Genomic DNA, 23,019 nt, shown 5'->3' on the forward strand with positions numbered 1-23,019 from the left:
CCTCTAGAGCTTGGGAATACAACTCCCATCATCCCTGGCAGCAGACCATACTGACTAGGGCTGATGGGAGTTGGGAATCCAACAACATCTGGAGGGCATCATGTTAGCTTTCATTACACATTTCTTTGAACAGGTTGCACAAACATAGTTGAGATGGTGTAATTTTTAAAAATGATATATGCAACAGTTAAATGCCACACAAAAATGTCTGATACAGGTAAAGGAAGGAAAGTTTTCATTCTACAAGGAACAGGAGAAAAGGAGCCTCAGGGCGCAAGCCTGCAGCCCTCTAAATTCTATTAGACTACAATTCCCATCAGCCCCAACTGGCAAGCTAATAGTCCAAGATTATGAGAAACATATTCCAGCAACATCTAAGACCACAGGTTAGTAAGCTTTTAGCTATATGGACCAATGGTCAAATTCAGTGTAAGGTAGCTTTCCGTGTGTGTGTGTGTGTGTGTGTGTGTGCGCGCATGCATGCACTGGAGGGGAAGACACACAGACTGAGTGTGGGGTGGTTGTACCCATGCTCACCCCATGCCCATTTTGGGGGCACACACAGTGCTGGCATGAAGCCCTCAGAGGTTTTGTTATGAGCCAATGTTGCCCATGCGCCAAAAGACAAAAAGGTTTAGCCATCTCTGCTGTACTACAATGCTACCACTCTCTATAGAATGGTTCATGCCTAACATCTCAGCTTGCTTCTACTCACCTAGCCAGTAGTTTTTGTAACTGGTGGTATCATACAGGTGGCGAGGCAACAAGATAAGATTCCCCTTCTCAACTATTGCAAGGTCATAAGTATCAGAGTTTTCAAAGTGGTCCAGCTCTATGACTCTGAACAAGCACGTCAACACTTCCTGGATGTTGTAATAGTCGTCCCTGTCCACCTTCCCCAGGCTCCTGGCTTTCAGGATGGCCCACTGGCGAATCTGTGGGTTTGGAGGGACACTAGGAATTACTACAGTAAGGAATCACAACAGTAATTGTTAAGACAAATTGGGGCAGGAAGCAAGTTGGCATGAAAAGCAACTATTATAAAGCGTAAAATAAAGGTTCAAATTCCAAACCAGACAGCCTAGATATCTATTTCTAGAAATGCTTATTTGAAGGTTGTGAACTTCCTAGCCTCCTCACTTCCCAACCACCCTAGACACTGAGGGACAAGAGACCACCTTTTAACAACAACCTTTTAAAAAAAAGATTCTGGGCAGAATTACTAAAAATAGAACTGTGTTAATGACAATGTAGAACAGTTTGGATGTTACTTTGGGTTGTATCCTGTGTCAGTCCTATGCAGAGCAGGCCCACTGAAATTGATGGGCGCTGTCAAGGATGCGTATGGTTGCTCACGAGTAAACAGCCAGGACTCCGACCTGCCTTTTTATAGGTTTTATTTGGTGCAAACTATGTACAGTGCAGAAGTCCAAAGTTCATGTCTGCCTCAGTCAGTAGCAGATTCCAAGAGTGGGTTCTTCCGCCCCCCCCCCCCACATAAGAACCTGGACACCCCCAATCTCCTCCTCTTTTCCTTATGTTTGATTCCCTTGTGAAAACTAGGCGACGGAAGCTGCATGTCTGTTTCCCTATCGTTCCTGCCTCCCTCCCCCCTTTTGATGGCAGTCCCCTGACAGGCACGATCAACTTAGGTTTGTTAACTTCAATGGGTGTACTCTTAAGTATAAGTTAGTTCTCAATCAATCTCCTTTATTGGCATAGTAAGAGTATGTCGTATACATGGATTGGAAAACAACACAGGTAACAAAACATAGTAGGAGGCACTTTAGGATAAAACTGTCCAGACGTTGTGAGATACAAAGGTGGCTCTTAGGACCTATGGCGACGTAATTTCATGGCGTCACTCCAAAATCTTGCCGCATTCTCCAAGTCATTCCTACAGTTATTCAACAGATAGGTCACCCTGGAAGATCCCCTCCTTCAATAAGGGGGCCAAATACTAATCATTTATTTTTGCATAAACTGGGCAATGAAATAAAACGTGTGTGATAGATACAGCCTGTTTTGTGCCACAAGGGCAGTGCCTTTCAGAATAAGGGATTTTCAAGAATCTAACATCTTACTAGATGGCAAGATGTGAAATCTTGAGAGGGAAATAGCTCTGCTTAGGTGGGGAGCATAAAGGTAATGTAAATATGGAGGGCCCTGGCCAAATGAGGGTAGAATTCCCAACCCCAATGGGGAACCGGTTTTATTGGCTGTACTGCTAAGGGCTTGGAATTCAATCTCTAGGATTCTGCACTTGATTGTCCGGAATGCTTCCAATTATGGGAGCATAAGCAGCGACTCGAGTGATAGGCCACATGTTCTGATTCTGCTTTCAATGCGAGCCAACCATTTGGAGTGGTGGGATTCCACCAGCATATGGAAAGTTAAAGAAGATGGGTCAGACTTCTTTATACGCAAACTCGGCCAAGAGGAGCAAGGCCACCCAGTCATCCTGCTGGTAACTGACGTAACAACACAGGTACTGCTGCAGTGTGTTGTTGGTTCTCTCTGCCTCTCTGTTGGTCTCCGGATGATGAGCTGAAGAGAGGCGCAGTTCCATGTCCAGAAGTTGCATGACCTTCTTACAGAACTGGGAGGTGAATTGGGCTCCTCTTTCAGACACAATTCGCTGTGGCAGACTGTGCAGCTTGAAGACATGATCTACGAAGAACTGGGCTGTCTCTTAGGCTGTTGGAAGCCCCTTGCAAGACACAAAATGTGCCATCTTGGTAAACAGGTCCACCACCACCCAGATCACAGTCTGCTGTCACGAGGACGGCAGTTCAGTAATGAAGTCCATGGCTATGGTCTCCCAGGGCCCCTGCGATGTAGGCAGGGGTTGCAGTGGCCCCATCAGGGCTTCTTGTGGCCACTTGGCACACTGACAGGTTTTGCAGGCGTGAACCTACTCCTTGACGTCCTCAGGCACCCACGGCCACCAAAACTGCCGCATCTGAGATTGTCAGCCTGCATCAAGGTGCAAGCGGCAGGACACTGGGTCCCAGAGCACGACCCGGCTGGCACTCTCCGATGTCATTCTCATAGCCGGAAATATCTGTTCGATAAAATGATTGGAATTGGACAATAAACAGACATAGCCTGGACCGAAGAAGACTAAAGAAAAATCTGCAGAACTGTACAGTTCCTGGTGTTTAAGAGATTCTTCAAAGAGATTCTCATCATGGCGTGTGGATTACGGAGGTGTTTGGTGTGTCTTTTTTCTCTTCTTAACATCTACATTTGGTTTTCAATGCCAAGCCTCATTAAGAAACTTAAAAAAAAAAACGAGTACAGACGAACTTCTATTTATAATTAAGTATTCAATTGCACAGCTTTACTTAGACTTGAAAGACTTGTGGCTCATTAGCTGCTCTCCCTGTGCAAAGGTCAGAGGGGGCAGGGTTTCTGTTGAGGCAGGTGATTAGCTGTGGGAGGAGCTTAGCAGAGCTTGCAGGGCAGCAGCTGAAGAAGGAGCAAAAAGGGTTTGATCCAGCTTTTAGATTTAGGGGAGCTAGTCTCAAACGTTTGTTGGGGGAGACCTAGGTTTTTTTGGGGGGGGGAGTTATTTGTCCTGTCTTCACGCTTTTTATGATGGAGGACCGCTGTAGCCACCCCCAACGACACGTTCTCAAGATGGAGGGGGAGGGAACAGCTGCAGTCGCCTGCGGTTCCTGCGCAATGTTTGCCATCTTGCCAAAGGTTGCAGGCAGCTTTACCTGCAGCAATTGCATGTTGATTGCCCTCTTAGAAGACAAAGTCCAGCAACTGGAGGAACATGTAGCTACGCTCCAAAGAATTAGAGAGCTGGAGCTCTTCTTGGAAGCAACAGAGCACACCGTCTCCACCAAGGAGGAGACAGGGGACTCCCCTGAGAAAGAGGCTAGTTCACCAGCACAGGAGCCAGATATATGGAGAAACGGGACTCAAAGAAGTAGGAGGCCCAGGGTTCGCTCTGATTGTTTAGAAATACACAATCGCTTTGAGGTCCTCTCCCCTAGCATGGAAGACGAAGAGCAGACTCCATTTGAGGATCTCTCCCTCATTACAGTCGATCAGGTATATGAAGACGAGCAGCAAAGTCAGTCCTCAGGGAATGTGCAGGTGACCTTGGAACGGACAGCTCACGGAAGAACCCCGACCAGACCTAAGAGGAGGCGTGTAGTGGTGATAGGGGATTCCCTACTGAGGGGAACAGAAGCAGTGATCTGTGGGCCTGACAAGAGGTCTCGGGAAGTGTGCTGTCTCCCCGGGGCTAAGATCCAAGATGTAACTGAACGACTGCAAGGAATCATAAAACCCACTGACAAATACCCCTTCCTCTTGGTTCATGTGGGAACCAATGACACTGCAAGCAATAGCCTCCAGAAGATCAAAAGAGACTACGAGGCTCTGGGCAGGAAATTGAAGCAATTAAATGCACAAATTGTCATCTCATCTGTCCTCCCAGTTGAACGACGTGGCCCAGGGAGAGAGGGAAAAATAGTGGAAGTGAACAGCTGGCTTCGCAAATGGTGTAAACAGGAACGGTTTGGATTCTTAGATCACGGACTGCAGTTTCTTGAAGATGGACTTCTGGCAAGCGATGGGCTGCACCTCACAACGGTTGGGAGGAATGTTTTTGCCAAAAATCTCAGAAACCTCATCAGGAGGGCTTTAAACTGACTAATGTGGGGGAGGGAGACAGTGCTCCTGAAGGTAGGAGTCTATCAATTGATGAAGATGATCATCCAAATGTCATAGACCAAATGGAGCAAACAGCACGCAGACCTAGTGGTGGGAGGAAAACATCCTTAAATAAGAGACACGGGGGAATGATTAATGGACTTCAATGTCTGTACACTAATGCGCAAAGCATGGGAAATAAACAAGATGAGCTTGAGCTCTTGGTACAGCAAACTAAATATGACATAATAGGCATCACTGAAACCTGGTGGGATAAGTCCCACGATTGGAATGTAATAATGGAGGGATACAATCTATTTCAGAGAAACAGACCAGACAAGAAAGGAGGAGGAGTGGCGTTATATGTCAGGGATGTGTATACCTGTGAAGAGATCCAAGATTTAGAACCTCAAAGCCAAAGTGAGAGCATTTGGGTCAAAATTAAGGGAGAGAAGAATAACAGTGACCTCATTGTGGGAGTTTACTATAGATCCCCAAGCCAAACGGAGGACATAGATGATGCCTTCCTGGAACAGATGGCCAAGCATGCAAAAGGAAGGGAGATAGTAGTAATGGGGGACTTCAATTACCCGGATATTTGTTGGATGTCAAACTCAGCCAAGAGCATAAGGTCAAACAGATTCCTCACTGGCCTTGCAGACAACTTTGTTGTCCAGAAAGTGGGAGAAGCAACAAGAGGAACAGCCATTTTAAATCTGGTCCTAACCAATGTTGATGACCTGGTTAGTGGGGTAGAAGTGGAAGGATCATTAGGCGCGAGTGATCATGCTCTTCTGAAGTTTACTATACAGCAGAAAGGAGCAGCCAAGCATACTAGGACTCAATTTCTTGACTTTAAGAAAGCCGACTTCATAAAACTTAGGGAAGTGCTGGGTGAGATCCCATGGACAGTAATACTAAAAGGAAAGGGAGTTCATGATGGCTGGGAGTTTGTTAAGAGGGAGATAGTAAAAGCACAACGTCAGGCAATACGAATGAGACGGAAACATGGAAGGTGCCTAAAGAAGCCAGGGTGGCTATCTAAAGAACTTTTAACTGAGTTGAGATTAAAAAAGGATGTGTACAAAAAATGGAAAAGGGGGGAAACCACCAAAGAGGAATTCAAACAAATAGCCAGCACGTGTAGACACAAAGTCAGAAAAGCTAAAGCACAGAATGAACTCAGGCTTGCTAGAGAGGTTAAAAGCAACAAAAAGGCTTTTATGGGTATGTTCATAGCAAAAGGAAGAACAAAGAAACAGTGGGGTCACTCAGAGGAGAAGATGGTGAAATGCAAACAGGGGACACAGAAAGGGCTGAACTCCTCCATGCCTTCTTTGCCTCAGTCTTCTCCGATAAAGAAAACAATGCCCGACCTGAAGAATTTGGAGCAAATGATTCAGCAGAGGAAACACAGCCCAGAATAACTAAGGAGATAGTACAAGAATGCTTGGCTAGTTTAGATGTATTCAAGTCTCCAGGGCCAGATGAACTGCATCCAAGAGTATTAAAAGAACTGGCAGATGTGATCTCAGAACCACTGGCAGTCATCTTTGAGAATTCCTGGAGAACAGGCGAAGGCAGACTGGAGGAGGGCAAATGTTGTCCCTATTTTCAAAAAGGGGGAAAGAGAGGACCCAAATAATTACCGCCCAGTCAGTCTAACATCAATACCAGGGAAGATTCTGGAGCAGATCATTAAGCAAACAGTCTGTGAGCACCTAGAAAGGAATGCTGTGATCAACAATAGTCAGCATGGATTTCTGAAAAAGAAGTCATGTCAGACTAACCTGATCTCGTTTTTTGACAGAATTACAAGCCTGGTAGATGAAGGGAACGCAGTGGATGTAGCCTACCTTGATTTCAGCAAGGCATTTGACAAGGTGCCCCATGATATTCTTGTAAAGAAGCTGGTAAAATGCGGTCTTGACTATGCTACCACTCAGTGGATTTGTAACTGGCTGACTGACCGAACCCAAAGGGTGCTCATCAATGGTTCCTCTTCATCCAGGAGAAGAGTGACTAGTGGGGTGCCACAGGGTTCTGTCTTGGGCCCGGTCTTATTCAACATCTTTATCAACGACTTGGATGATGGACTCAAGGGCATCCTGATCAAATTTGCAGATGACACCAAACTGGGAGGGGTGGCTAACACCCCAGAGGACAGGATCACACTTCAAAACGACCTTGACAGATTAGAGAACTGGGCCAAAACAAACAAGATGAATTTTAACAGGGAGAAATGTAAAGTATTGCACTTGGGCAAAAAAAATGAGAGGCACAAATACAAGATGGGGGACACCTGGCTTGAGAGCAGTACATGTGAAAAGGATCTAGGAGTCTTGGTTGACCACAAACTTGACATGAGCCAACAGTGTGACGCGGCAGCTAAAAAAGCCAATGCAATTCTGGGCTGCATCAATAGGAGTATAGCATCTAGATCAAGGGAAGTAATAGTGCCACTGTATTCTGCTCTGGTCAGACCTCACCTGGAGTACTGTGTCCAGTTCTGGGCACCACAGTTCAAGAAGGACACTGACAAACTGGAACGTGTCCAGAGGAGGGCAACCAAAATGGTCAAAGGCCTGGAAACGATGCCTTATGAGGAACGGCTAAGGGAGCTGGGCATGTTTAGCCTGGAGAAGAGGAGGTTAAGGGGTGATATGATAGCCATGTTCAAATATATAAAAGGATGTCACATAGAGGAGGGAGAAAGGTTGTTTTCTGCTGCTCCAGAGAAGCGGACACGGAGCAATGGATCCAAACTACAAGAAAGAAGATTCCACCTAAACATTAGGAAGAACTTCCTGACAGTAAGAGCTGTTCGACAGTGGAATTTGCTGCCAAGGAGTGTGGTGGAGTCTCCTTCTTTGGAGGTCTTTAAGCAGAGGCTTGACAACCATATGTCAGGAGTGCTCTGATGGTGTTTCCTGCTTGGCAGGGGGTTGGACTCGATGGCCCTTGTGGTCTCTTCCAACTCTATGATTCTATGATTCAGATGAAAGAAGAAACAAGACAGCGCTTGTTAATATGACGCAGAACGGAAAAATGAGAATTCCCCCCTTTTTGAGAGAAGCGGGAGATATTTGCTGGCTGACTTTGTAATGACTGGAGATAACAATTTGGGACTACATATAGTGCAGCTGTTTGCAGAAGTTTTTCATTATGAGCGAGAGAGAAGGCTGATGGATGTCTAGCAGCCCCCCTTCTAGGGCCTAGAGGGGGGGATTGTGTGGTCTCTGAGAGGCTGATCAATCGCCAAATGACTTATATCTGTGGAATACAGCTCATTTACATTGCATTATTGCAAACAGTATGCTTAACAATTTACAGTAATAACATAACAATGTGGAAACTACTATGTTATTAAATCTCAAACGAAAAGCTTGGACAACAGCCCGGATTGGAAGATTGGAACGGAGTCAGGGAAAGCTGTGCTAGCAAATAGACACTTGAAAAAATATATGTTGTTGTTGTTTAGTCGTTTAGTCGTGTCCGACTCTTCGTGACCCCATGGACCAGAGCACGCCAGGCACTCCTGTCTTCCACTGCCTCCCGCAGTTTTGTCAAACTCATGTTAGCAGCTTCGAGAACACTGTCCAACCATCTCGTCCTCTGTCGTCCCCTTCTTCTTGTGCCCTCAATCTTTCGCAACATCAGGGTCTTTTCCAGGGAGTCTTCTCTTCTCATGAGGTGGCCAAAGTATTGGAGCCTCAGCTTCACGATCTGTCCTTCCAGTGAGCACTCAGGGCTAATTTCCTTAAGAATTGATGTGTTTGATCTTCTTGCAGTCCATGGGACTCTCAAGAGTCTCCTCCAGCACCGTAATTCAAAAGCATCAATTCTTCGGCGATCAGCCTTCTTTATGGTCCAGCTCTCACATCCATACATCACTACTGGGAGAACCATAGCTTTAACTATACGGACCTTTGTTGGCAAGGTGATGTCTCTGCTTTTAAAGATGCTGTCTAGGTTTGCCATCGCCTTTCTCCCAAGGAGCAGGCGTCTTTTAATTCCGTGACTGCTGTCACCATCTGCAGTGATCATGGAGCCCAAGAAAGTAAAATCTCTCACTGCCTCCATTTCTTTCCCTTCTATTTGCCAGGAGGTGATGGGACCAGTGGCCATGATCTTCGTTTTTTTGATGTTGAGTTTCAAACCATGTTTTGCGCTCTCCTCTTTCACCCTCATTAAAAGGTTCTTTAATTCCTCCTCACTTTCTGCCATCAAGGTTGTGTCATCTGCATATCTGAGGTTGTTGATATTTCTTCCGGCAATCTCATCCAGCCCAGCCTTTCGCATGATGAATTCTGCATATAAGTTAAATAAGCAGGGAGACAATATACAGCCTTGCCGTACTCCTTTCCCAATTTTGAACCAATCAGTTGTTCCATATCCAGTTCTAACTGTAGCTTCTTGTCCCACATAGAGATTTCTCAGGAGACAGATGAGGTGATCAGGCACTCCCATTTCTTTAAGAACTTGCCATAGTTTGCTGTGGTCAACACAGTCAAAGGCTTTTGCATAGTCAATGAAGCAGAAGTATATGCCTTTCTGGAACTCTCTAGCTTTCTCCATAATCCAGCGCATGTTTGCAATTTGGTCTCTGGTTCCTCTGCCCCTTCGAAATCCAGCTTGCACTTCTGGGAGTTCTCGGTCCACATACTGCTTAAGCCTGCCTTGTAGAATTTTAAGCATAACCTTGCTAGCGTGTTGTAGTGTGTATGAGTTACTCGTGCATAAACTGGTGCCTCTCTAGGCTAATTTGCCTTGTTAAACCTTTCTGACTGCACAGCCCTTTCTCATCGTGGCTGCCTCAGTCGCTGGCAGAATCCGTCAGTGGGCGTTTCTTGAACCTCTTCCAACATAAAAGTTGTTTGACACCCAGTCTCCTCCTCCTCTCACTGTGCGGGAGTCTTCTGCGCAGGGAGGGCGTGGGTAGCGGAGGACCTGTGCCCTCCTCACTGAGTTCCAGTGAAGAGTCCTGGAGCCCTCTCTCCGATTCCCCCATCTGCCCCCCTTTATCCCTGGTGTTGCGCTGATTTGCTTCCCCCTCTACTGAGCTGTTTCTCCCCCTGCTGCTGGGTCCTTCTCCAGCATCATCTAGGAGCCTCCCCTTCGCCTCTCGCTCCGATGTCAGTTCCCTGACATCCACCTCCCCCCCCCAGAACCCCCTCCACCCCTGGACCGACCTGTGCGATCAACTTCTTCCATTTCGTCGGCCGACGAGGCGGGGAACCCCCGGAAGGAACTGTCACCATCTTCTGTGGATTTGAAACCTGCTTCCCACCCGCTCTTACACCTGCCAACGGGGTGGTCCTCCCAGTCTGATTCTTCTTCCTCCGAAACCTCTCCTCCCTCCTCCTCGGAGACAGAAAATCCCTCAAAAACCTCTTCATCGTCTGTGGTTCCAAATTGCTCCTCCCAGAATCTCTCCAGGGGTTTGGGTTTGTCCGGGAACCGGCGGTGGAATACCTCCACCAGATACCTGTCATCGAAGGCTTCCGTGGGAACCCACGTGTTTTCGGACCCGGGTTCCCCCTCCCAAGCTACCAAATACTCCACCTGGCGCCCTCGCCACCTTGAGTCCAGTATTTCCGTGGCCCTGTGATGGTGTTCCCTTTCTTCTACCTGCGGGTGTGTGGTGACTTCTCCCTCTTGCCCCTGGAATTCCCGCCCCTCCCTATGCGGTGAGAGCAGGGACCTGTGGAAAACCGGGTGTATTTTCATGCTATCAGGCAACTTGCGCTTAAATGCCACGGGATTAACTTGCTGTGTTACCTCAAAAGGTCCCAGCCGTCTAGGCTGCAACTTCTTGCACCCCCCTTTGAAAGGTAGCCCTTGGGTGGACAACCACACCCGGTCCCCCACCCGTATGGTCTCCCCTTCCCTGCGGTGCTTTTCTGCCTGCCTCTTGTAAGTTTCCTTGGCCCGCTCCAAGTTCATCTTAAGTTGCTGGTGCAGGGCCTCCATTTCTTCCACAAACTGCTCTGCCGCGGGTACACTCCAGTTTTCCTCCCCACTCCCCGGGAAGGCCCTGGGATGACACCCATGGTTGGCCATGAATGGGCTCATTCCCGTGGACACGTGTTCCGCGTTATTGTACGCGAATTCAGCCAGCGCTAGTTTCTCCACCCAATCGTTCTGCCTCTCGCTGACGTAGCAGCGTAGGTATTGCTGGAGTATACTGTTCGCTCTTTCTGCTTGCCCGTTGGTCTCCGGGTGTCTCGCCGTCGAGAAACCCACCTCCACCTGCAGCAAGCTCATGAGCTTCCTCCAGAACCGGGAAGTAAATTGTTTCCCGCGGTCGGAGATAACCCTCAAGGGGGCGCCATGCAGCCTGAAGATGTGCTCTACAAACAACCGGGCTGTTTCCTCTGCCGTTACAGCATGTGAGCAAGCTATAAAATGGCACATTTTTGTCAGTAGGTCGACCACTACCATGACCGCTGTCTTTCCCCGGGACTTGGGCAAATCTGTCATAAAATCAATGGACACCACCTCCCAGGGTTTTCCCGGCGTGGGTAAGGGTTCCAGTAATCCTGCGGGGGCAGCCCGCCCCCCCCTTTGCCCTTTGGCAGCGGTCACACCCCCGTACATATTCCCGTACATCTCACTGCCTCCATTTCTTCCCCTTCTATTTGCCAGGTGGTGATGGGCCCAGTGGCCCAGGGAGACAATATACAGCCTTGTCGTACTCCTTTCCCAATTTTGAACCAATCAGTTGTTCCATATCCAGTTCTAACTGTAGCTTCTTGTCCCACATAGAGATTTCTCAGCAGACAGATGAGGTGATCAGGCACTCCCATTTCTTTAAGAACTTGCCATAGTTTGCTGTGGTCAACACAGTCAAAGGCTTTTGCATAGTCAATGAAGCAGAAGTAGATGTCTTTCTGGAACTCTCTAGCTTTCTCCATAATCCAGCGCAGGTTTGCAATTTGGTCTCTGGTTCCTCTGCCCCTTCGAAATCCAGCTTGCACTTCTGGGAGTTCTCGGTCCACATACTGCTTAAGCCTGACTTGTAGAATTTTAAGCATAACCTTGCTAGTGTGTGAAATGAGTGCAATTGTGCGGTAGTTGGAGCATTCTTTGAAACTGCCCTTCTTTGGGATTGGGATGCAGACTGATCTTCTCCAATCCTTTGGCCACTGCTGAGTTTTCCAAATTTGCTGGCATATTGAGTGTAGCACCTTAACAGCATCATCGTTTAAAATTTTAAATAGTTCAGCTGGAATATCATCACTTCCACTGGCCTTGTTATTAGCAGTGCTTTCCAAGGCCCATTTGACTCCACTCTCCAGGATGTCTGGCTCAAGGTCAGCAACCACACTACCTGGGGTGTACAAGACATCCAAATCTTTCTGGTATAATTCCTCTGTGTATTCTTGCCACCTCTTCTTGATGTCTTCTGCTTCTGTTAGGTCCTTTCCACTTTTGTCTTTTACAGTGGTGCCTCGCAAGACGAAATTAATCCGTTCCGCGAGCGTCTTCGTCTAGCGGTTTTTTCGTCTTGCGAAGCAACCCTATTAGCGGCTTAGCGGATTAGCGCTATTAGCGGTTTAGCGGCTATTAAAGGCTTATCGGCTTAGCGGAATAGCTGCTAAAAGGCTATTAGCGGCTTAGCGGCTTAGAAAAAGGGGGGGAAAGCGAAAAAAAACTCAAGACTCGGAAGACATTTTCGTCTTGCAAAGCAAGCCCATAGGGAAATTCGTCCTGCGAAGCAACTCAAAAACGGAAAACCCTTTCGTCTAGCGGGTTTTCCGTCTTGCGAGGCATTCGTCTTGCGGGGCACCACTGTATTATGGTAATCTTTGTACGAAATGTTCCTTTCATATCTCCAATTTTCTTAAACAGATCTCTGGTTTTTCCCATTCTATTGCTTTCCTCTATTTCTTTGCATTGCTCGTTTAAGAAGGCGTTCTTGTCTCTCCTTGCTATTTTTTGGAAATCTGCATTCAATTTCCTGTATCTTTCACTATCTCCCTCGCATTTTGCTTGCCTTCTCTCCCCCGCTATTTGTAAGGCCTCGTTGGACAGCCACATTGCTTTCTTGCATTTCCTTTTCATTGGGATGGTTTTCCTTGCTGCCTCCTGTATAATGTTACGAGCCTCCATCCATAGTTCTTCAGGCACTCTGTCCACCAAATCTAAATCCTTAAACCTGTTCACTTCCACTGTGTATTTATAAGGGATTTGACTTAGATTGTATCTTACTGGCCCAGTGGTTTTTCCTACTTTCTTCAGTTTAAGCTTGAATTTTGCTATAAGAAGCTGATGATCTGAGCCACAGTCAGCTCCAGGTCTTGTTTTTGCTGACTGTATAGAGCGTCTCCATCTTTGGCTGCAGAGAATATAATCAATCTGGTTTCGATGCTGCCCATCTGGTGATGTCCACGTGTAGAGTCGTCTCTTGTGTTGTTGGAAAAGCTTGTTTGTGATGACCAGCTTGTTCTCTTGGCAGAACTCTATTAGCCTTTGCCCTGCTTCGTTTTGATCTCCAAGGCCAAACTTGCCAGTTGTTCCTTTTATCTCTTGATTCCCTACTTTAGCATTCCAATCCCCTATAATGAGAAGAACATCCTTCTTTGGTGTCACTTCTATAAGGTGTTGTAAGTCTTCATAGAATTGCTCAATTTCAGTTTCTTCAGCACCAGTAGTTGGTGCATAAACTTGGATTACTGTGATGTTAAAAGGTCTGCCTTGGATTCGTATCGAGATCATTCTATCATTTTTGAGATTGCATCCCAGTACAGCTTTTGCCACTCTTTTGTTGACTATGAGGGCCACTCCATTTCTTTTACGGGATTCTTGCCCACAGTAGTAGATATGATGGTCATCCAAACTGAATTCGCCCATTCCCGTCCTTTTTAGTTCACTGATGCCCAGGATGTCAGTATCTTGCCATCTCATTTTTGACCACATCCAACTTACCCTGGTTCATGGTTCTTACATTCCAGATTCCTATACAATATTTTTCTTTACAGCATTGGACTTTCCTTTCGCTTCCAGGCATATCCGCAACTGAGCGTCCTTTCGGCTTTGGCCCAGCCGCTTCATCAGCTCTGAATCTACTTGTACTTGTCCTCCGCTCTTCCTCAGTAGCATGTTGGACGCCTTCCGACCTGAGGGGCTCATCTTCCAGCATCATAACTTTTATGTGCCTGTTGTCTTTGTCCATGAAGTTTTCTTGGCAGGGATACTGGAGTGGCTTGCCGGTTCCTGCTCCAGGTGGATCACGTTTGGTCAAACCTGTCCACTATGACCTGTTCATCTTGGGTGGCCTTGCACGGCATAGCTCATAGCTTCTCTGAGTTATTCAAACCCCTTCACCACGGCAAGGCAGTGATCCATGAAGGGGGAAAATATATATATACACAAATAAAGCTGTATCCGACAGATGAAAGGATATATGAATTCTGACATGACTGAGAATCGCAGAGCCAGGGACAGAGAACTTTAAAGCGTTAAGATCAGAAGGCAGAAAATATGAAACAACGAGAAGAGGCAGGAACAAAGATTTGGAGATATGCTTCAAAGGTCCAGACTATGGAGAGCCCGGGGAAATTAATAATTACAATTTGGACTATAATCGGTCATTTTTTAAAATGTTAGTTTATTATTTTTAATTGGATTATGATCCGGATATGTTGATTGGCTGTTTTTATTGGAAAACCAATAAAAAGGATTTTTAAAAAACCAAAACCTGCCGCATCAAGTGATACAAGGTTTTATGCTGTCCGAAGCGGCCCGCCAGTGAGCTGTCGTGGCACTGACGTAGAACTTGGCCATCTTTCTCTGAAAAAAGCTCCATCCTGGTGCTTCACTCCCTCGGCGCAGCCAAATTGTCTTTGGCGAAGGCGTTGGCCGCCGTCTGTTGCTGGAAATCAGAGGACTCCCCTCCCCAAAACTCTCCAGCTCTGATGCTTCCTTGCTAGTTCCCTCCGTGGATTGCTCTTCCATGTCCCACCAGTCTGAACCAGGCTCAAAATCCTCTTCTTCCCCAGTGTCACTCCCTGGTCCCTCCTGGTTAACTGGCTGCCACCACTACTTATCTAGCCAGTTCCTGACATTGGCTCAGTGTGGGCACAGACTCTGACAGGGCTACGTCTCCTGCTCTGCAAGACAGTTCTGTTCCAGCCCCTTTCCCTCTTCCCTTCAGAGCTTGAGAGGGTACAGCAGAGAAAAGGGCAAAGCAATTTAGAGCTGAGTCACAGAAGGCTGCCGGGAGGGAGGCTTAAATGAGGGAAGGAGAAGTCGGAAACTCAATCCTGCAACTTACTAATGTGGAGTGTGTCTGGCTATCTCTGTGTGTGAAGCAATAAAAAGTTCATTGCTGGTCAAGTCTTTGTCAGCTTCTGAATTCCAGCAACAGATAATGTTCTGAAGAAGTGTGCATGCACACGAAAGCTCATACCAATAACTAACTTAGTTAGTCTCTAAGGTGCTACTGGAAGGAATGTTTTTATTAAGTTTCTTGTAGGCAGAGAATATCAAAATTTATGCAGAATTCTTTAAAATTCATATCTTCTAACTTGGGGGACCATCCTGCCACATTCCATGATAAGACCTTGCATGTATTGTTGAGGACAGGTTGATTGTGCGGCTGGCCTGCTGAATTCCTTATTGGAGTTATAACTTCATAGTCAGACAAGGCTTGAACTTCATGTGTGTGTGTGTCCCCCCCCCCCCAGGTTTGTGTGGCACTGGGTGCTGAAAACTCTATTGAACTGTTCATTACAAGAATCATTATATCAATCCAGTTCTACAATTTGATTTGATTCCCCAACTTTGTCCACAAACACAGACCCGCCTCCTATCAAAGGGTTAGAGAACTCCTTTTTAGTAGTTAGAATTTGGGTGGTTGATTTCAGGTCAGGGAGAGCTAATTCTTCCAGATTAAGAAATCTTCTTTGGAGCCATTCAATAGAGGTTATAGAATAACTTGAAGGGACAGCATAGTTATACTCTCTGATAGGAGGGTGTTCCTTATCAATTTGATTATCTTTGTTTATTGGGGGGGGGGTTCTCCACCTCTTCCCTTTGTTTACCTCTGTGTTGGTTAGACATTATTTCCATAATTTGATCCGTGATTGTATTAGCTTTCTCTGGAGGCCGAAAGTGAATAAGGGTGTATTGTAAGGAAGTCGTTCTGCTAATGATTTCTTCCTGTGACTGGTAAGGGAGGGCTAAAAAAGAGTTTAAGTGTCTCTTTTCATCAAAGGCAAGGGAATCGTCAAACTCAGTTTTGGAATGGTGTTCTTCTTGGCTTTTAGCAGGTGCTGAAAAGAGTACAGTAATGTTAGTAGGCAGGGAGCCCCAAAGTGTAGGTGCTGCCATGCTAAAAGATTGATTTCCTTCAACGGCAGAATGAGTATTATGTGACACCTGTATCGGTGTCAGTTCTGCAGACTGAAGCAGTCAAATGGGCATATATGGGGTAAGGCCATCTCTCAAGTAAACTGGTTGCAAGCTGTTCAGTGTTTTATATACCAAATGGGCAACCAGTGCAGGTATGTGAGCATAGGTGTTATATGCTGACACGGTCTCATTCCTGTCAGCAACCATGATGCACCATTCTGCACTAACTGCAGCTTCTGGATCAAGCGCAAGGAATGTCACACATAGAGTGCATTGTAGTAATGCAATCTTGAAGCAACCATCCTTTTGCAGGAAGCGTGTTCTAACAGGCCCATCTATCTACTCCAGTATGGAGGACTTGACCTGGCATGTGTAACCTGACTTGGTTGGATGAAGCAGATGGGCCTGTCCGTCTCGCTGCTTGTCCACCAGGTTTCTCTTACCCACAGCAACCCAGGTCATATGGGTGGGGAGGGGGGTTGCAGTGATTTTTAGGAAGTCATTAGTGTACACCGGGCGTCCTATTGGGAAGACCCAGTTTACTGAGTGCATGTTCTGGAAGTTGGGCAATAGGGGCAGTACAGGATTTCTTTTGGTGTACCGACTTCCCCGCTGCACCAAGGATTCCCTGCCCAAGCTGCTTCAAGTCATAGCAGATGTTCTCCTGGAGACACCTAGTTTGGTTATCCTAGGGCAGGCATGTCTATCTTCAAGTAGGCTGTGATCTACGATCCAATATAAAAAACTGGCAGTAATCTACCACCCTGAGATGGGTTCAGGGTGGGCGGGCAGGCACTGGCTGCTTCCCCCAAAGGCGCAGGGCAAACTTTGATACCATCAACCAAGACATTCTTCTGGGCCATCTAGAGGGGCTGGGAGCTGGGAGCACTGTTATACAGTGGTTCTGCTCCTTCCTCCTGGCCCGTGTCCAGAAAGTGGTGTTGGGGGATGAGTGTTCAGAAACTTGGGCTCTCACTTGTGGGGTGCCTCAGGGCTCTGTCCTCTCCCCCATGTTTTTTAACATCTATATGACGCCTCTGGGAGAGATCATCAGGGGGTTTGGGCTATGTGTTCATCAGTATGCAAATGTTACCTAGCTCTACCTCTCTCAAATCAGAACCAGTGAAGGCAGTGAAGGTCCTGTGTGAGTGTCTGGAGGCGGTTGCAGGATGGGTGGCGGCTAACAGATTGAGGTTGAATCCTGACAAGACAGAAATACTGTTTTGTGGGGACAGGGGGTGGGTGGGTGTGGAGGACTCCCTGGTCCTGAATGGGGCAACTGTGCCCCTGCAGGACCAGGGGCACAGCCTGGGAGTCATTTTGGACTCACAACTGTCCATGGAGGCGCAGGTCATTTCTGTGTCCAGGGCAGCTGCCTACCAGCTCCATCTGGTATGCAGGCTGAGACCCTACCTGCCCGTGGACTGTCTTGCAAGAGTGATGCATGCTCTAGTTATCTCCTGCTTGGACTACTGCAATATGCTCTATGTGGGGCTACCTTTGATGGTGACCCGGAAACTACAACAAATCCAGAATGCAGCAGCTAGACTGGTGACTGGGAGTGGCCGCCGAGACCAAATAACACTGGTCCTGAAAGACCTACATTGGCTCCCAGAATGTTCCCGAGCACAATTCGAAGAGTTGTTGCTGACCTTTAAAGCCCTAAACGGCCTTGGTCCAGTATACCTGAAGGAGCGTCTCCACCCCCATCTTTCAGCCCGGACACTGAGGTCCAGCTCCGAGGGCCTTCTGGCGGTTCCCTCCTTGCGAGAAGTGAGGTTACAGGGAACCAGGCAGAGGGCCTTCTCAGTGGTGGTGCCCACCCTGTGGAATGCCCTCCCATCAAATGTCAAGGAAATAAACAACTATCTGACTTTTAGAAGACATCTGAAGGCACCCCTGTTTAGGGAAGTTTTTAATGTTTGATGTTTTATCGTGTTTTCAATATTCTGTTGGGACCCGTCCCGAGTGGCTGGGGAAACCCAGCCAGATGGGTGGGGAATGAATGAATGAATGAATGAATGAATAAATAAATAAATAATTGTTGTTGTTGTTGTTGTTGTTGTTGTTGTTGTTGCTGTTGTTGTTATAACCTCTTCTCAGAGTGTCCAGCCTGATGCCCCAGTGGGAAACCCACAAGCAGGACCCAAGCACAAGAGCATCCACGTTCCTGTGGTTTCCAGCAACTGGCAATCAGAAGCATTATTGCTTCAGACTATGAAGGCACACATGTTGAAAACCTCTGATTAAGGGGACTAGCCTAGTCCCCCATGTCCATTGACCACATGCCAGTGTGTGGGAGCAAGTTCCATAGTTTAACTGTGCACTGTGTCAAGGAGGATCTATTTCATCTGTCATCTGTTTAGGACAGCTTAATCCTACGTAGCAAAACTGAAAAGGAAGAAAAGAATAACCGGAAAAAGGAAATTAAAGCAGCTCACCACTTCATTAGGATGTACCATGAGCAGATAGATCCCAGGGTGTTTCCCAGCCACCTGGTAGGAGCAGTTGATTTCCTCCATTTTACAAAGAGCCTCCACACACAGCTCACCTAACAATTTAAAAAAGAGAACGCCAAATGTTAGGGCTGTTGGAACCACCATAATATGAAGGCAAATGATCCCTGCATAAGATGAAAGTCATCCTCAAAGAATCATAGAACAGGAACAGTCACTATGCAGATGGTTTTATCCTATAAAGCGTCTTAAGGGAGATACCTGACTCGCCGTTTCATGAAGTTCAGAAAGGAGTGTGTTTAGCTTAGCTTTGTTTTGTTTGCAAAATGAATCACATGGTCAGGCATTTGGGGAAGGGGGCTTTCTTGGTTTTGATCCACTACCTTTTTATTATTAGTGTTTTGTCCCAAAAGCAGCAGCTCTGGTCTGTGTGAATACAAGTGATCACTGATGTCTTCTGTTAATCCTGGTATCCTCTATTAATCCTGCCAATTAATTGTTTTTGAAAGATGCTTCCCCCCGCCCTTCTCACACACAGAACTAAATGCATATTTTATGATGGCACATGTCACCTACAATTGTTAGAACTGGTTGTGGGATTTTTAAAAAGTCATCATTTTTTTCAACACTTCTTATACCCCTGTATTGCAGACCAACCTTGCTACCCCTTAGATTACAAATGGAGGAAGAGGAAGCAGAGACTGGCAGAATCGCTAGAACTGAGTTACTTTCCTCTAGACAAATGGTGAAACTCCAAATGGTGACCTGCTTAGGGAAGCTATTCCTGTCTGTTTAAATAGGCAGGACTTGGTTTGCCCAATACAGTGGTACCTCGGGTTACAGAAGCTTCAGGTTACAGACGCTTCAGGTTACAGACGCTTCAGGTTACAGACTCCGCTAACCCAGAAATAGTACCCAGCTCTACTAATACCGAGCTCTACCTCTCTTTTAAATCAGAACCAGTGAAGGCGGTGAAGGTCCTGTGTGAGTGCCTGGAGGCGGTTGGAGGATGGATGGCGGCTAACAGATTGAGGTTGAATCCTGACAAGACAGAAGTACTGTTTGGGGGGGCGGGTGGGGGGGACTCCCTGGTCCTGAATGGGGTAACTGTGCCCCTGAAGGACCAGGGGCGCAGCCTGGGAGTCATTTTGGACTCACAGCTGTCCATGGAGGTGCAGGTTAATTCTGTGTCCAGGGCGGCTGTCTACCAGCTCCACCTGGTATGCAGGCTGAGACCCTACCTGCCCGCGGACTGTCTCGCCAGAGTGGTGCATGCTCTGGTTATCTCCCGCTTGGACTACTGCAATGCGCTCTACGTGGGGCTACCTTTGAAGGTGACCCGGAAACTGCAATTAATCCAGAATGCGGCAGCTAGACTGGTGACTGGGAGTGGCCGCCGGGACCACCTAACACCGGTCCTGAGAGATCTGCATTGGCTCCCAGTACGCTTCCAAGCACAATTCAAAGAGTTGTTGCTGACCTTTAAAGCCTTAAACGGCCTTGGTCCAGTATACCTGAAGGAGCGTCTCCACCCCCATCGTTCAGCCCGGACACTGAGATCCAGCGCCGAGGGCCTTCTGGCGGTTCCCTCATTGCGAGAAGTGAGGTTACAGGGAACCAAATAGAGGGCCTTTTCGATATTGGCGCCCGCCCTGTGGAACGCCCTCCCTTCAGATGTGAAGGAAATAAGCAGCTATCTTCTCTTTAAAAGAGATCTGAAGGCAGCCCTGTTTAGGGAAGTTTTTAATAGTTAATGCTGTATTGTTTTTAACACTTGATTGGAAGCCGCCCAGAGTGGCTGGGGAAACTCATCCAGATGGGCAGGGTATAAATAATAAGTTATTATTATTATATTATTAGTACCTCGGGTTAAGAACTTTACTTCAGGATAAGAACAGAAATCGCATGCCGGCGGCGCAGCGGCAGTAAAGTAGCTAAAGTAGTGCTTCAGGTTAAGAACAGTTTCAGGTTAAGAAGAGACCTCCGGAACGAATTAAGTTCTTAACCCGAGGTACCACTGTACATTTTGCTAGCTGAGGAAGAACAGTGGTATAGCACTAAATGACGCTCAGGGTCCCTTCCAACTCTACATTTCTATGATTCTATGAATGCCTATAGATAACACATGAAAGCTTTTTAACAAATATGTGACAAGAAAAGATGTAACCCTAGTGGTTGGATGAACTTGTCTGACTATGAGGCATATGTGTGTGTGTGTGTGTGAATGAATTGGCATTAGCAGCTATATAGAAAGGGACGTTGGAGGCAAAGCTCTGTTAGGAAGAGAAACAGAATTTGTTGCTCTCTTTCTTTCTTTGGCTGGGGTTCTACATTTACCATTCATCTGACAGGCAGAAATTCAGCATGTGTGGAGGATATGAGTCATTGAAATTAATGTGTATTGCTAACTTAGCTCTATAAATTTCATTGGGTCTTCCCTATGAGTATGACCAGCATTGGAAATGTAGCTAGATTTTATGCAATAGCCATAAGTCAAAGAAAGCAAAAGATTACACAGCTGCATAAAATGTTATATACTGCTACAGTTCTTAGTTAAAACTCCTATTCTTTTAAACTTTTATGGTATTTTATTCCTCTAAACACACATTTTAAGTACATTCAATTAGTATATTGATTGTTAAACCCCATATTTAATATTTTTATTGCTTATGTAGAAAATTATGCAGAAATTCTGGTTTAGTATGCTGGCTGTTTGCCGTAATAACATTGATTGATTGCTTTGAAGTCATTTCATTCTGCATCAGGTAAAGTAATTTTAGCCCCCCCCCCCCCCCCCGCCCAGTCCCATATTTTGCCCAACCAAAGGTGACAACCCTAGATGAGCAGCAGAATATATATTCTATAAATAAAAATAATACTCCTTTTGTAATAGGTTTTTTTTGGGGGGGGGGGGATAGTAAAACAAAAAAACAAATCCCAGTCAACGTATCACCTCCAGCTGTATTCTGAGAAGACTTTCCATAGCTGCTTTTATTGAACCACTAATGCAGGGGGAGAACTGGATCATGTTCAGGTGCCACCAGATACTCACTGAGACGTTCATGAAGTAACAGGTAGGGGTACTTCAGCATTTCCAACAATGGCACTCTGAGGTTCTCCTCAAAGTTGGAATCCGTATAATGGCACAGTTGCGTTTCCCCATCTTTGTCTACAATGAAGAGGTCACTGTCATCTTCCTCCTGCATTGATTTCTCAAAGTGGGTAATAAGGCGAGTGATTTCAAGCTTGCACAGGATCTGCAATGGGGGGGGGGAAACCCTATAAAATTCTAGAACAGAGAGAGAGCAACTGACTCTGCTGTCCTAAGACACCAGCTGAAAACAACAGAATCTGTAGATTATTATTTATTAAATTTATATCCCCCTCTTCCTCCCAAAAGGAACCCAGGGCACCAAACACACAAGTGATAAAATAATTAAAAGATCTAAAAGCTATTCCAATAGAGATGCAGACTGAGGAAGATCTCTGTTCAAAAGCCTTAAATGGTCAAGTGGCAACAACCAGAGAGAACACGTCAGTTTTAAGAAGGAATAAATCAGAATCATTTATTTCATATATATATATATAAATATACACCACAACAGATAAAAAATGACTGCATTCAAGCTTCTTGGCTATAGAAGTATAACTCACAAGGAATTATATAGGATAAAAGAAAGCAAAAGTACATTATGCATAATTAGGTTGTATCCAGGCGTCTTTTAATTTTGTGGCTGCTGTCACCATCTGCAGTGATGGAGCCCAAGAAAGTAAAATCTCTCACTGCCTCCATTTCTTCCCCTTCTATTTGCCAGGAGGTGATGGGACCAGTGGCCATGATCTTCGTTTTTTGGATGTTGAGTTTCAGACCATGTTTTGCGCTCTCCTCTTTTACCCTCAATAAAAGGTTCTTTAATTCCTCCTCACTTTCTGCCATCAAGGTTGTGTCATCTGCATATCTGAGGTTGTTGATATTTCTTCCGGCAATCTCATCCAGCCCAGCCTTTCGCATGATGAATTCTGCATATAAGTTAAATAAGCAGGGAGACAATATACAGCCTTGTCGTACTCCTTTCCCAATTTTGAACCAATCAGTTGTTCCATATCCAGATCTAACTGTAGCTTCTTGTCCCACATAGAGATTTCTCAGCAGACAGATGAGGTGATCAGGCACTCCCATTTCTTTAAGAACTTGCCATAGTTTGCTGTGGTCAACACAGTCAAAGGCTTTTGCATAGTCAATGAAGCAGAAGTAGATGTCTTTCTGGAACTCTCTAGCTTTCTCCATAATCCAGCGCAGGTTTGCAATTTGGTCTCTGGTTCCTCTGCCCCTTCGAAATCCAGCTTGCACTTCTGGGAGTTCTCGGTCCACATACTGCTTGAGCCTACCTTGTAGAATTTTAAGCATAACCTTGCTAGCGTGTGAAATGAGTGCAATTGTGCGGTAGTTAGAGCATTCTTTGACACTGCCCTTCTTGGGGATTGGGATGTAGACTGATCTTCTCCAATCCTCTGGTCACTGATGAGTTTTCCA

At 46.2% G+C, this 23,019-nt stretch overlaps 1 protein-coding gene across 1 annotated transcript in view; it reads right to left on the bottom strand.

The window, feature by feature from the left end:
* LOC308467673 (putative helicase senataxin) overlaps window positions 1–23,019 on the bottom strand; it is a gene marked incomplete at its 3' end in the record, with an annotated part of 142,182 nt that overhangs the window by 75,323 nt on the left and 43,840 nt on the right. Inside the window, exons 3-5 of the mRNA XM_080989392.1 lie at window positions 21,538–21,742; window positions 18,471–18,580; window positions 716–935 (exon numbers count right to left, since the gene is read on the bottom strand). Coding sequence (XP_080845518.1) covers window positions 716–935; window positions 18,471–18,580; window positions 21,538–21,742 — 535 coding nt within the window. The remainder of the gene's footprint in view (window positions 1–715; window positions 936–18,470; window positions 18,581–21,537; window positions 21,743–23,019) is intronic.

Source organism: Podarcis pityusensis, assembly GCF_964106645.2.
Source record: "Podarcis pityusensis genome assembly, chromosome: W".
Lineage (NCBI taxonomy): Eukaryota > Metazoa > Chordata > Lepidosauria > Squamata > Lacertidae > Podarcis > Podarcis pityusensis.